Here is a 12482-nt window from a genome sequence, read left to right as displayed (position 1 = left end):
CTTTATTTTTTCTGTGCAAAGATCTCCTCCATTCCACTACTGTTAATTCCTAAGTTGGGAATTGTAGGGAAACATAAGTGTGCCAATGGCTCACTTGATGATTGTCAATTGCTTTCACTTCCTGAATCAACTTTGTCTTACAGATAAAAACATCCTACAGGGGTAGTTTTTGGAATCACACTTCTTCCAGCACATTGTTTTTGTGCTTATGGCCAAATTATCATCAGTTGTCCAAGAGTTTTGTCACCGAAGAAGTACATATTATGCATCTATTATGAGTAGCTTTATTGGCTGCAGTAGGCAGATGGAGCTTTGAAAGACTTTTATGTTCTTTCTAGAAAAAAACAAATTAAAAATCTTTAAAGAGTTCACTGACAGCATGAGATAACATAGGGGCTCTCAAAGGCGTTGGAAGATTATTTTTGTTGTGATTTGTCTTGGCTTAGTTGGAAGGTTAGAGACTGACTCTAGCAACATAAAAAGGGGATATTTATTGATGGCCTATTAGCTTGGTAATGCTTACTGCTCTAAAGATAAACCCACAAATCTCAGTGCCCTACTTTAACAGTTTTTTCTCACTCATGGAATGTCTTCAGGGTCAGCAATTGGAAATCTGGACTCCTTTCATTTTGTGACTATGTTAACTGTCATGATTTGGCTCTCAAAGTGGCTCTTCTCAATATCACTCAGCCTCAGAAGAAATAGAATGTGAAGAATCATTTGTTAGGGATTTTTCTTTTAGTGCATCAGGCATGGACCAAGAACACATTTTTTTTTTCCTATTTGCATGAGATGGATTAGAAATGTTGCATGGTCAGGGTTGTCTATAACGCGGGCTAAGAAATGTGTATTACCACAGGTTAAGGAAAAGGGATTGTGAGTTTGATGCTAAGGTTTTAGCTGCTTCTATAGGTGACTTTCTGGAGACTGGATCTCCGGTGGCTTGGATTAGCTTCATGGAAATTTTTCTCTTCTCTAAGGCAGCTAGTCAGTCAAAATCTAAGGAAGACAGAATGGCTAGCTGCAACAATTACCATGGTCTATAATGAACCAACTTCATGGAAATCTAGGATCTGGGCCATTTCATGGACTATTGTTAATCCACAGATGGGTTGTTAATAGGCTGGGGTCTATTAGTTCCATTATATACTGCAAGTCAACACATGACTGCTTCCTTATGTAAAAGGGTGTTACTAGGCCACTGTATGATTATTGCCACTACCAACAAAAGATATCTGATTCTATGCACCCAGAACTGTTCTTAGCTCCCACACATAGTACATGAGCTTTTTGCAACCCTAATATTTTTTACTTTTTCAAATTTAGAATATTATAAATGTACACAGTGAAATATGATCATATCTACCTTCCACTTGTCCCCTTAAAACTCTCTGAATGTCCTCTGCAAGTCTCCTCTCATTATCATGCCTTTTTTTGTTTATGTGTAATGACTCACTAAATCCAGTTAGTATTGTTCATATGTGCATGTGTGTGGGGCCATCCATTAGAAACCTACCAGAGGTTGCATCTTCAAAAAAGAGTGATTCTCTCAGTCCCAGCAACTATCCACTACAACAGTTCCTGAATAAGGAACAGAGGTCTGGAGATCATCTGTCTCATCTGTGATGAAATTTGGGCTGGCTTGATCTTTTATAGGTCTTATACAAGTAATCACAACCATTGTGAGTTCATGATTGTGACAGCATTTCAGAGCACTGCTTCCCATTATTTGGCTTTTACATTCTTCCTACCTCCTCTTCCATGATATTCTTTGAGCCTTGGTGAGGGTAGGGTTAAAGTAGATGTCCCATTTAGGGTTGATCACTTAGTCTCTTATTCTCTGCACTCTGACCAGTTATGAATAAATGCTGAATAAAAGAGTGTGCAAAACACAACATATTGTGAGACATTTTACTCTAGTTATTCATCAGACAAAGCTTCAATGAAAACTGGAAGGTGGTATGACCACACCCTATCAGAATGGCTAAGAGCAAAGAGGTGTGAAATATCAAATATGAGTGAGAGTGTGGAGTATCTGGAGCCCTCAGGAATTACTGGTGGACATGTACAATGTTATAATTGCTTTGAGAGACCTTGTGGCTGCTTGTCTGTAGTAGGCAGAATTCTGAGAAGATTTCTGTTTCCCACTGTTGATGTCCTTTATAATCTCCTCCCTCAAGTGAGGCAATGTGGGATGGGACTGTAAATTGGATGGATTTCACTTCTGAAATTAGATTATAAAAGTTGGAGGTAAAAATCAAACATATTTAGGCTACCAAATCTTTTTTTTTTCCAGAAAAAAAAATGAGAAGAGGAATTATCTTGGTGGGCCTGACCCAATCAGGTTGATTGACCTAAGAAAGGGACAGGGCCTTTACAGAAGGAAGATATTTGAATGGTAACAGAATGTAAAGGCCTGCGGAAAGAGGCTAGCTGTGAGTCAGTGAAGGTGGCCTCTAGGAGCTGAGCCTTGCTCTAAACAGTGGCCAATGAGGAAATGAAGATTCCCCAGTCTATCTCCATGAAGAACAAAATGCTTCTGAAAATCCATATGCACCTGGAAGCTGTTTATTCATTATCATGCTTCTAGATGAGGACACTGCTGGCTGATGTTTTGATTTTATCTTTTTAGGCCTTTATAGCAAAGTACTCGACTGAGACCTACCAGATTCAATGCAGTTCTATGGGATGCATATTGTAGTGATTTGTCACATAGTGTTCTCTCTGGTGCTGTGATAAACATCATGACCAAAAGCAACTCAGGGAAGGAAATGGTTAATTTTGCCTACAATTCCAGGTCACAGCTCATCATTGAAGGGAGTTGAGGAAGGAGCTCAAGCAGGAACTGGAGTAAAACTCATTGAGAAACACTGCTCCTGTGCTCATACTCAGCAAGGTTTCTTGTATAACTTAGTAACACCTTGGGGGTTGGCACCTTCCACCAGGGGCTGGGTCTTCCCACATCAATCAACAAGTCAAGACAATTCCCCACAGACTTGGCCATAGGTCTATTCAATTTAAGCAGTTCCCTCATTTGAGACTCATTCTTCCCAGGTAACTCTTAGTTGTGTCAAGTTGGCAGTAAGTCACCAGGACACATAGCAATAAAAAAAATACTACTTCCTAACCTCAAATGTATGCACGACTCATGGAATCCATTCTAGTAATTTCCAACAGAAAGACACATGCATGCCTAGCCAAAAACATGCACTGTTGCCTACTAGCATCTACTGGGAGCTGGTGTCAGCATCTCTGGTGTTTACCTAAGTCCCAAATACTTGATCCCTTATATAAAATTGTATATGATTTGCATGTGGTCTGCATGCATGCTTCTGCAAATACTATAAATAATTTCTACTTACTTGTAGCACCTAATGCAGTGTCAATGCTATGTAAATACTAAACAAATTGTTTTGGGAAACATAATAAGGTAAGAAACATCTGTTCAGTACAGATGTACCTTTGGTTTTAAAACATTTTCCACCCATCTCTGGTTGAATGCAGACATGAAGCCACTTGGATATGGGGTGCCAGCTGGACTTGGCGTCCCCCAAAGCAGTGTTTATATTTGCCCAACCTCAGAGGCACCCCGTGAAGCAAGAGCGGGCCTTGGGGTCTCTGATAGTAACTCTTTCTTGACTTCAGTGCTCTTGACACAAGTGTGCTCATTTTGTGAAAATATCAAATTATGTCCTCTCATAAGTTAAATTATATGTCCATAAAATACAATCATCCAAAATTTATTTTTATGACCTACCAGCACAATTATTAGTAGATTACTTTTAGAAATGAAAAATATTCATACACATATGAAAATGGTCATATAGTGTTACCTAGGCAAGCACCCAGCGTTAGTCCTCCATGGGTAAAAACCCAAACATATTACAATAAAACAAAAGTACCTAACAGTGTTTAAAATGTTAACTCTTTTTTTTTTATGGTTTTTCAAGACAGGGTTTCTCTGTGTAGCTTTGCACCTTTCCTGGAACACGCTTTGTAGGTCAGGCTGGCCTCGAACTCATAGAGATCTGCCTGACTCTGCCTCCCAAGTGCTGGGATTAAAGGCGTGCACCACCCCTGCCCAGCTAAAATGTTAACTCTTATAAAAACTTGACCCTTTCCTTATTTTGCTTATTTTCCAATATTTCCCACCCCTCAAAATTGGCTGAAACTGTTTGGTGTGGGATGTTATTATTTTGATAAGTAATTTTACTTTTCATATCAGAAGAATAAAAAAACCACCCAGTGTTCTAAGAAGTGGAGGTGTTGTTTGAAGTCAGTTTCATCACTACCTAATTTTTTAGACATAGCATCTCAGATGGATATGTTTTGGGGTGAAGACCAGGTCAAAATAAAACAGAAAGAAATTAGACATGTACTTTACTCAATTTACTGGAGGGAATGTAAGTAGTTACTAATGGTCTTCTAGTGATGAAATCATTAAATCATGATCAAAACCTTTCCCAGAATTTAATGCCCAGCACAGCATGTGGCACCAGGGGTAGGAAAGGGCAGGTTATTTAAGCTTTTATCTTCTGAAGAAGCATACAGATGTGCTCAGCAGTCAATGGCACATGTTTACATATCAACAGCAAACAAATGGTAACTAGAGTAAAGGTAAAAAGGGAAGAAAATGGAAGGGAAAATTTTCATGTTTACAAAATGGTACCTTCAAAGCAAAGTTCTTGACAGTCAGGGCTTCCTGAAGGTTGTTTCTAGTCAAGTGAGTTTGGATTTATATTTGGGTTATTCCCTTTGTCAACATTAGGCAGTTACTTAGTACCTTAGAGCTTTGAATTTCATCTGAGAACTAGGGTTGATGCTATTTCTATTTCTTTTGCAAGGTTAGGATGAGATAACACAGAAGGCTACCCCCATCTGCATTGCTGCCCCTTCCTATGTATGAATAACCAACTACTGAGAATCTTTCATCCTTAATGTTGAGCAGGAAAAAGTTAGGAGGCTGCTAGAGCTTAGAACAATCACAGAAAAGGATGTCTTGGGGTTCCAAATGCAAAACAAATGACAAAAGTTGGGACAAGCACAGAGCAGTGCAATGAGACCAAAGAGCACAGTATCTGGGATGCAGAGTAAATAAACCAGGCTAATAAGTTCTCTAAGGGTTGTGGAGCACATCAGTGTGCTAGTTAAGGTGAGGAAGCCAGGCATACAGATGATGTCAGCTCCGAATACTTAACTGCCCAGTGGAAAAACAAACCTGCCTCACTTTCACTTATTTACATGAGTGACTGAGGATGGAACAGAGGGTACCAGCTGTCCCTGCCTTGTGGACATTTGGGAGAGGAAAATCTCTTTATGATTGTAGCATTTGGCGAGATTTAGGTCTAGGTCTTGACAGATCAGCAGCACATGGATTCAAAGGAGGGAAAGAGGGCTCCTTGGGAGCAGACACAACACCATGAAGCTTCTTCAGGCAGATGAACCTTGCCATACACTGATTAGTTCCTGAATATCCATCAGGGCACAAGTCACAGGATTTGGTTAGGAGGTACTGTCGGAGAGGATAAGGAAATAGAATGAAAGAGACAGTAAAATGAAAGCCTGCTTTTCACAGATGGGAATTTACATTGCAACAAACAAACAAACAAAATCAGTGGACTCCTCTCCAAGAAGTAATGGGGAGAAAGTACGTCTATACTTTGCCTAGCGTCAATTTCACCATCATGACTGTTAAGTTCTCCTTGAACTTATGTATGTAAGCAGACTGGAGGGAGAGCTCAAAGCTAAGGGTGCATACAGTTCCCAGAACCCATATGAAACAATTCACAACCTTCTGTAACTCCAGCTCCAGGGGGATCTGATGCCTCTGTCCTCTGCTAGGCTGCACACACACAGTTGATAATAAAAGAAATCTTTTTTTTTTTCCAAAAGGGAAAGTATGCAAGTACGATGACATATGAAAGTTCTCACTGTCAGCTTATCAGCTAACCATAATCGATCATATCCAATGGCGCTAGGACCCTGGCTCTTGCTAATTATTTTGGGGGGAGGGGAGCGAGGTGGGGAGGGTCCCAGGGTTGGATGTCTTTGGAAACAGCCTCCGTGGGCCCCAGTTAGGAAGGCCAGCCGACTGCTCCATCAGCAGGAGTCTGGTCTACCCCCCTTCACCTACACTTCTTTGGAGCAACTAGTTCTCTGTGTGTGAGACCCGCCCGCGCGCCACCCGCCACCCGCAGACCCGCGCCTCCTCCAGGACCTCTGTCAAACTCGCTGCCAAACCCAGCTGTGGTGGAAAGGCGCTGCTGCGCAGGTGAGTGGAGGCGGGAGAGCCCTGCGCTCCTGAAGGAGTCTTCGTGGTGGCTGGGAGCCCAGTGAGAGGCATACGAAGTCCAGACAGAAGAGACCCAGCCTGTGCTGCCTGCCCTTCCAAGAAGAGAGCCTACTGCTCTCTCACAACGATTTCCTTGTGAGACTAGAAGGGAGGGGATGGGGCCTAAAACCCCACTGACGTCCTCCTGGTCCACGGGTACCAAGCTACATCCTTTGACCTTCCAATCCCCTCCCTCTCGCTTCTCCTCAAATCCCCACTCTCCCCCAGCAGTGCCAGGTCCCCTAAGGACACTCCAGACCTCGGACACAGATATTTTGCAGGAAGAACAACTGGGTCACGCATGCCCCCCGCAAGCGCATTCTTCTCCTCTGTTCCCCCTAGGACAAGTATCCTAACTTCTCCAGAGGTGGCCAGCGGCACCCGAAGACCGAAACCCTATCCAAGTGCCTGAACAGTTCAGCTCGGACAACTTCTTGGAATGGGGATCCCCGTGCTCTCCCGGGAAAACCATGCTGGCTGCCCACATATCAGGAGAGGACACCTCGACTTCTCCGTGGGGAATCTCCCTCAGAATCCATCTCTTTTGGCGGCGAGGTGTCCTACAGCAGGGAATTAAGAACTCTCTAAACAGGAGTGCGCTTTGAGGGTGGGAGGTCGTGGGCAGGGGCCAGAGCGTAGAAGTTTTGGACAGAGAACCCCATCCATGTTTCCAAGTCAGAAAGCTCTTGTCCGCTGAAAAAAGCAGGGACCAAAGTCGTTGGGAGGGAAGTCCTCTAGGCGTGGGTCGGAAAACTGGGGTCAACTGCAACGCTCAATCTTTGAGCCATGTCGGTGGGAAACTATTCTTCCTCCAGGGCGTGGGGGCGGGGAGAGTTCCCTGGCAAAGCAGTCGACGTCAAGCCCAGCTGCTCTGGACTCCATCCCTCTGTCCCCAGGCAGCCTGGAAAACTTGGTACCTCGGACAGTAGCCCGGGCGCACAGCATCCTTTGCAAGGTGCGGTCCTATTTCCCACCCCCCACCAAGTCAAACACCAACAAATTATTTCGCTGACCTTTCTAATACAGATGAAGGACATTTTAATTACATAACCCACGAAAGATCACCGGAGGCAATGTCGTGTTTGAGAGCCGATGGCAGAATAGCTGCATAGCATGAAAAAAGACAGAAAACTTGCAAATCTGCAACGAGATTGCGCAAGGCTGTCCCTCCTCTGGAAACAACATGTGAAATGCATGGGAGAAATCTTACCTTTCGGACTCCAAAGCCGTGTTCTGCTGCAACTTGGCGAGCCTCTTCCTCTCCGTCTTTATGCAACTCCACAAGAAAATGATTCGTGAAGACGGGTCTCTCAGCAGACGCAAAAACCATGACACAGAAGAGGAGCCCAGCCGCTTTCCACTGGGATCCACAACCGCCCTCCATCCTTCTTTGGGAGTGAAAAGTGGGGCTGCGAGGCACGCAGGCGGGTGGAGCAGGGGACGAGGAGGGAAGATGCAAATAAAAAATAGGTAATGTAGTTTTTGTTTCTGTTTTTCTTTTAAAAAAATCTTTTTATAGCAAACGAGGCAAAAAGAGAAGCTTGGCAAACAGCAAATCTGTGCGCTGTCCACCAGCAGCTGGCTGCCAGGCAAGCCGTGGAGTCGCGCAGCCTGGCTGGCTGGAAGGGGTGCGAATGTGCGGAGCTATGTGTACCCGAGAGAAAGAGCTAGTGTATGTCTGTGCTTGATGCTAAATCTGCATTTTCAGCTCCTCCTCGGATCCAATTCCACAGGGCTGGAGGCGAGCGCCAGCCCGAGTGACGCGCGCCCGCCAGCGGCCAATGGAGGCTAGAGGAACAGCGGGCTCCGCCCCGGGCCGCCCCGGGCCCGCCCCCGCCCGCCCCAGCCCTCCCTCGCCCAGCTGGCTGCCTGGGTCCCCGGGGGTGCCGCTTGCCCGCGCCCCCGCCAGCCCAGAGCGCCTTTGCTCCGCCTGGCCGCCTCGCGCCTAGGAAAATCCCCCCGCTACCACCCGCCGGCGGCGCCCGGTGATGTCATTGTTTGTGGAAATCTGCACAGCTCCGGGAAGGGAATTACGGTGCGTGCGGCTGTCAGAAGCCCCGAGGGGAGCGGGCCCCGGCCGCTCCCTGTTGCTCTTCCTTACTAGTCTTCAGCTGCAAAACAACTCTCCTCTCTTTTCTCTTCTCTCTTCCCGTCTCCTCTCTTACCTCTTCTCACTTCTTTATTCCCTCCTTTCCCCTCCCACCTTTCTCTCAATAACAAAGCGAATTTGATCCTTCCCGCCCCCGCCACTTTGGGCAAATCCTAAGCTGGAAAGAGCATCTTTCCAGGGGTGACTCATGGGGGCGGGAAGGAGCTTTTCTCCAGGTTCTTTTCCCCATGCTCCAAGCAGGCCAGAAACTAAACATCTGGCAGTCCAGCGGGAGTCCGGGCTGCCCCCTCCCCCAACACACACACCTGTGATGGCTAATAGAAGAGACTCTTCTGGAGTCAGCGATGCATCTGCATCCCAAGACTGCCGAGAGGGGGAAAGGCATGGTCCTCATGTTGGGAGACAGAGTTTTAGACCCTGACTTGTAGCTACATCAGGACCAAGAGTGAGGGTTTAACGAGGTGTAGTCACCCATTCCAGGAGCTGGGTCAGAATTCCTGCTATGTGTCTTTGCCTGAAGGATAATAATTCAGGCTGAGTAGGCAGGGGGACACCTATGTTGTCCAGGTCCTGTACACTGCTGAGATCTGAATTCCCCTTCTTGCTCGAGTAGGAGGAAGTAGACCTGTTCTGCTGTAAGGAAACGAAGATCATTGCTCTAAGTAGCTTAAATATTTAGTTGTTATAGAGTATATTTACATTGTTTACGTTTCAACGCTGAAGTTCAAAATCCTGCCATAAATTGGATAATCAGGAAGATGCATTTTCTTAGGAACGAGAGAGAAAAGGGAGGGAGGAGGGAGGAAGGAGAGTGGGGGGGACTGAGTTTGTAACATTGCCGCAGCATATCGTATCCAACCACACCCACTCCACCCCCCTTTTTAGCACAAAATCACAATCTAGACAAGAAACACAAGATTGATAGATATGAACATATGCTTAGCACACAAGGCACACTGTCTTCACTGACATAGCTGTTCCCCAACATTGCCAGATAAGTGTAAGCAGGCATTGAAAGATGGTTTTCATCAAACTGCAGTCTTCAGCATACCACATTAATAATTTTGTTGAATTCGTTTAAGAAAACCAAGTGAGACATCAAGAGGGTTGCAGAGAGGAATCCAGAAGGGAAACAAGGGTTTTGGAACATTTTTAATGAAATGACAGATCAACCTGGGAGCCTCAGTCTGGAGTTGCACACACCAGCTCATTTCTGCCAAGAATGTTTTCTTTTATCATTACACTGTGCCACATGACCCATTGGACAAGATTTCCTTACCCAGAGGCCGCCAACTCTTCCTCTCCTCTTGTCTTCCTTACAGTTCATCCATATTTTGAACCAAAGTCCTGATTTAGTGTGAAGCAATAACCACATGATTCCTCCTGTCCTGTATCATTTGAGAAAGATGGCATCCAATGTGAAAATTACATTAGATAAATTCACCATTGGGGGAGAACGTTTTGAAAGCAGCAACTGAGATACAAAAGCCTTTAGAAAACAATCTGAAGAGCATCAAATAAGTCAATTTAGAAGATTATAGGTGCTGGGAAATAGTAGTGCTAATGTAGCTAAATCTCTCTGAAATTAGCATGATTTAGATTATGCATTAATTTTTCTGGAACCACTGAGCTAGGCTTCATTTCCTAAATAAACTCCAAAGATGAAATGCCAGTGTGTGCTCAATCTACTACCATGGTTAGTGCCCCCTGGAACTCCTAGTGAAATCTGATTCCCTTGGTGGTGCTGGCAGGGGGTGGTAGGGCTGTTGAAATGTGGTTGGATCATGAGGAATCTGCCCTCATGAGTGGTTTAATCCATTTATAGATTAATGAGCTATTGAATAACAGTGGAAGTACCATAAAGGTAAACTTTTCTTGGGTAGCTTTTATTATCTTGTCACGTGACATCCTCCATCATGTTGTGATGAAGCAAGAAGCACTTTCCAGATATCAATGTCATACTTGTAGATTTCTTGACATGGTAAACTAGAAGCTCAAGGAATCTCTCTAAGAAACCAGTTTCAGGTAGTTTGTTTTAGCAACAGCAAGGCTAAGGTTCAAGTCTACATTTTAAATAATTAAAGCTTTATAAACCAGATGCAGTCTGAGTAAAACTTGCATAACTGACTGAAGTCTGTTGGCTTTGTGTAATTTTTTTTTTTATGTATTTGAGTGTCTTGTCTGCATGTATGTATGCATATCTCGTGTGTGTCTGCTGCCTGTTGAGGTCAGGAAGAGGGCATTAGACCCCTTGAAATAGGAGTTATAGACAGTTGTGAGCCACCATGTGGGTGCTGGGAATGGAGCCCAGGTCCTCTGGAAGAGCCGTCAGTTCTCTTAGCTGCTGAGCTAGCTCTCCAACCTCCTGAAGTCTGCAGTGGTTTATGTAGTGTATAATTTATCACAATATTGTCAGCACAGCAGAATGAAAACAGAATTTTTGTGATGCAAATGCTAAATTTTTAATGCATTATGGTACGGTAAGCCAGTGGAGGAAATGCACTGAAATATTTGATTGGTATTTGAAATGTAAATACACATTCAAGTGTGCATAAATTGCTCTTCGAGAGAAGTATTATTGCCCAAACTCTTTTCTAATATCAACAGATTTAGACAGAGAAAGCCAACAGGAGAGAGAGGGGTGGGGTGGGCAGCAGCAAAGTGACCCAGAAACCATGGTAAGGTCTGCTGTGGTTGTCAATGGAGGCCACTTGGACCAAACCACTGAATCTTTCTAAGCCAGTATCTCTCCATTTGCAGAAACTGAGTTCAAGCGTCTTCTAGATCCCAAACTGTGCTTTCAGAGATGCTAAAGCCCATAGTGTGGTGTAAAGCATCACCAGCTCCAGGGGTGTTGAGGATAGACATGCTTATTTCATGCGTGGCAATGGCTAAGAGGTTGCTCTCCACAAACCTCCCCCAACCTTCCTCACATGTACCTTAGTTTGTGGACTTGAGAAAATAGCTAACAAGTGTTGACAGTTAGAATCAGATATGAAAACCATCAAGCTCTCTGAGTTTTTTTCCATTTATTTTCTCTTGTAGCTGAAGCAACAACAGGGCTAATATGTGCCATTAGTCCCCACCTTCTCATTAAGGATATCTTACAAAGAGCAGAATATTCCCATTTTATAACTCTCCTCCCCTCTCCCCCACTGCACACACATGCCATACCCAGACACATACATATACATGGCTACAAGAACAAAAACTACCTGAGACAAGACTGGAATTTTTTCATCCACGTGTATTCAGATTCTTCTAGGGAGAAGACTTTGGATCCACAGACTATCAGGTCAAGGAAAACCTTGCTGCTGTGCTGGGGATGGGGAAGAGGGCAAACCAGAGTCATCCTGACAAAGGACTGCTGGACCTGTGCATATTGTTTGGACCACTGGCAAAGATATCCAGTTTTGCTATTGATTTTTTTCACACAGGATGGGATGTAAACATGTATGTACAACTTAAGGTGATGATTTAAATATAGCTATGATTGAGTCTAGACAGATGGTGCATGTCATCGATCTCAGCATTTGGGATCAGAAGCAGGACAACTGTGAGTCTGAAGGCTAATCTGGTTTACAAAATACCTATCTCAAAAAAAAAAATACACAATCTTATTTAAACCAATTTGTGTTACCATTTTTTTTATGGTATCCATCTTGACACTTCAAATGCAGCACTGACACTTTCACTTGGCAGCACAGATTTTCTATTATCATTCTGTGCTGCGGTGTCTTGCTGGTAGGTTCTTCCAGCCTTCTCTGCCCTTCCTGTTTTCAACAGACCTATCCACACTCAAGATTCCTCAAATGTTATTTCCTCTCTATGATTCTGCCACATTCCTATCTCAACACTGAGTCCCCTAACCCAGTTATTCCATATATTTCAAGGCCATGCCACCTTTTCTGGTGGTGTGAATCCTTTTCACTTGCTGTGATGTAAGATTCAGGTGCTGGACACATTTAAATCACATCCTCAGGTTACACTTACTCCTTCACAGTTATTGGGACTTGGTTGCTCTTATCCCAAATTCCTATA

At 44.1% G+C, this 12482-nt stretch overlaps 1 protein-coding gene across 1 annotated transcript in view; it reads right to left on the bottom strand.

Annotated features, from left to right (window-relative positions):
* The window catches only part of Pcsk2 (proprotein convertase subtilisin/kexin type 2), a 252882-nt gene extending 244792 nt beyond the window's left edge, over positions 1–8090 (bottom strand). The window contains exon 1 of the mRNA XM_028893276.2: positions 7542–8090. Coding sequence (XP_028749109.1) covers positions 7542–7715 — 174 coding nt within the window. The 5' untranslated portion in view covers positions 7716–8090. The remainder of the gene's footprint in view (positions 1–7541) is intronic.
* Between the last annotated feature and the right edge of the window lie 4392 nt (positions 8091–12482).

This window comes from Peromyscus leucopus, chromosome 4 (assembly GCF_004664715.2).
Source record: "Peromyscus leucopus breed LL Stock chromosome 4, UCI_PerLeu_2.1, whole genome shotgun sequence".
Taxonomy (NCBI): Eukaryota; Metazoa; Chordata; class Mammalia; order Rodentia; family Cricetidae; genus Peromyscus; species Peromyscus leucopus.
The sequence above is the reverse complement of the archived record's forward strand: the minus strand, read 5'-3'. Positions and strand labels throughout refer to the sequence as shown.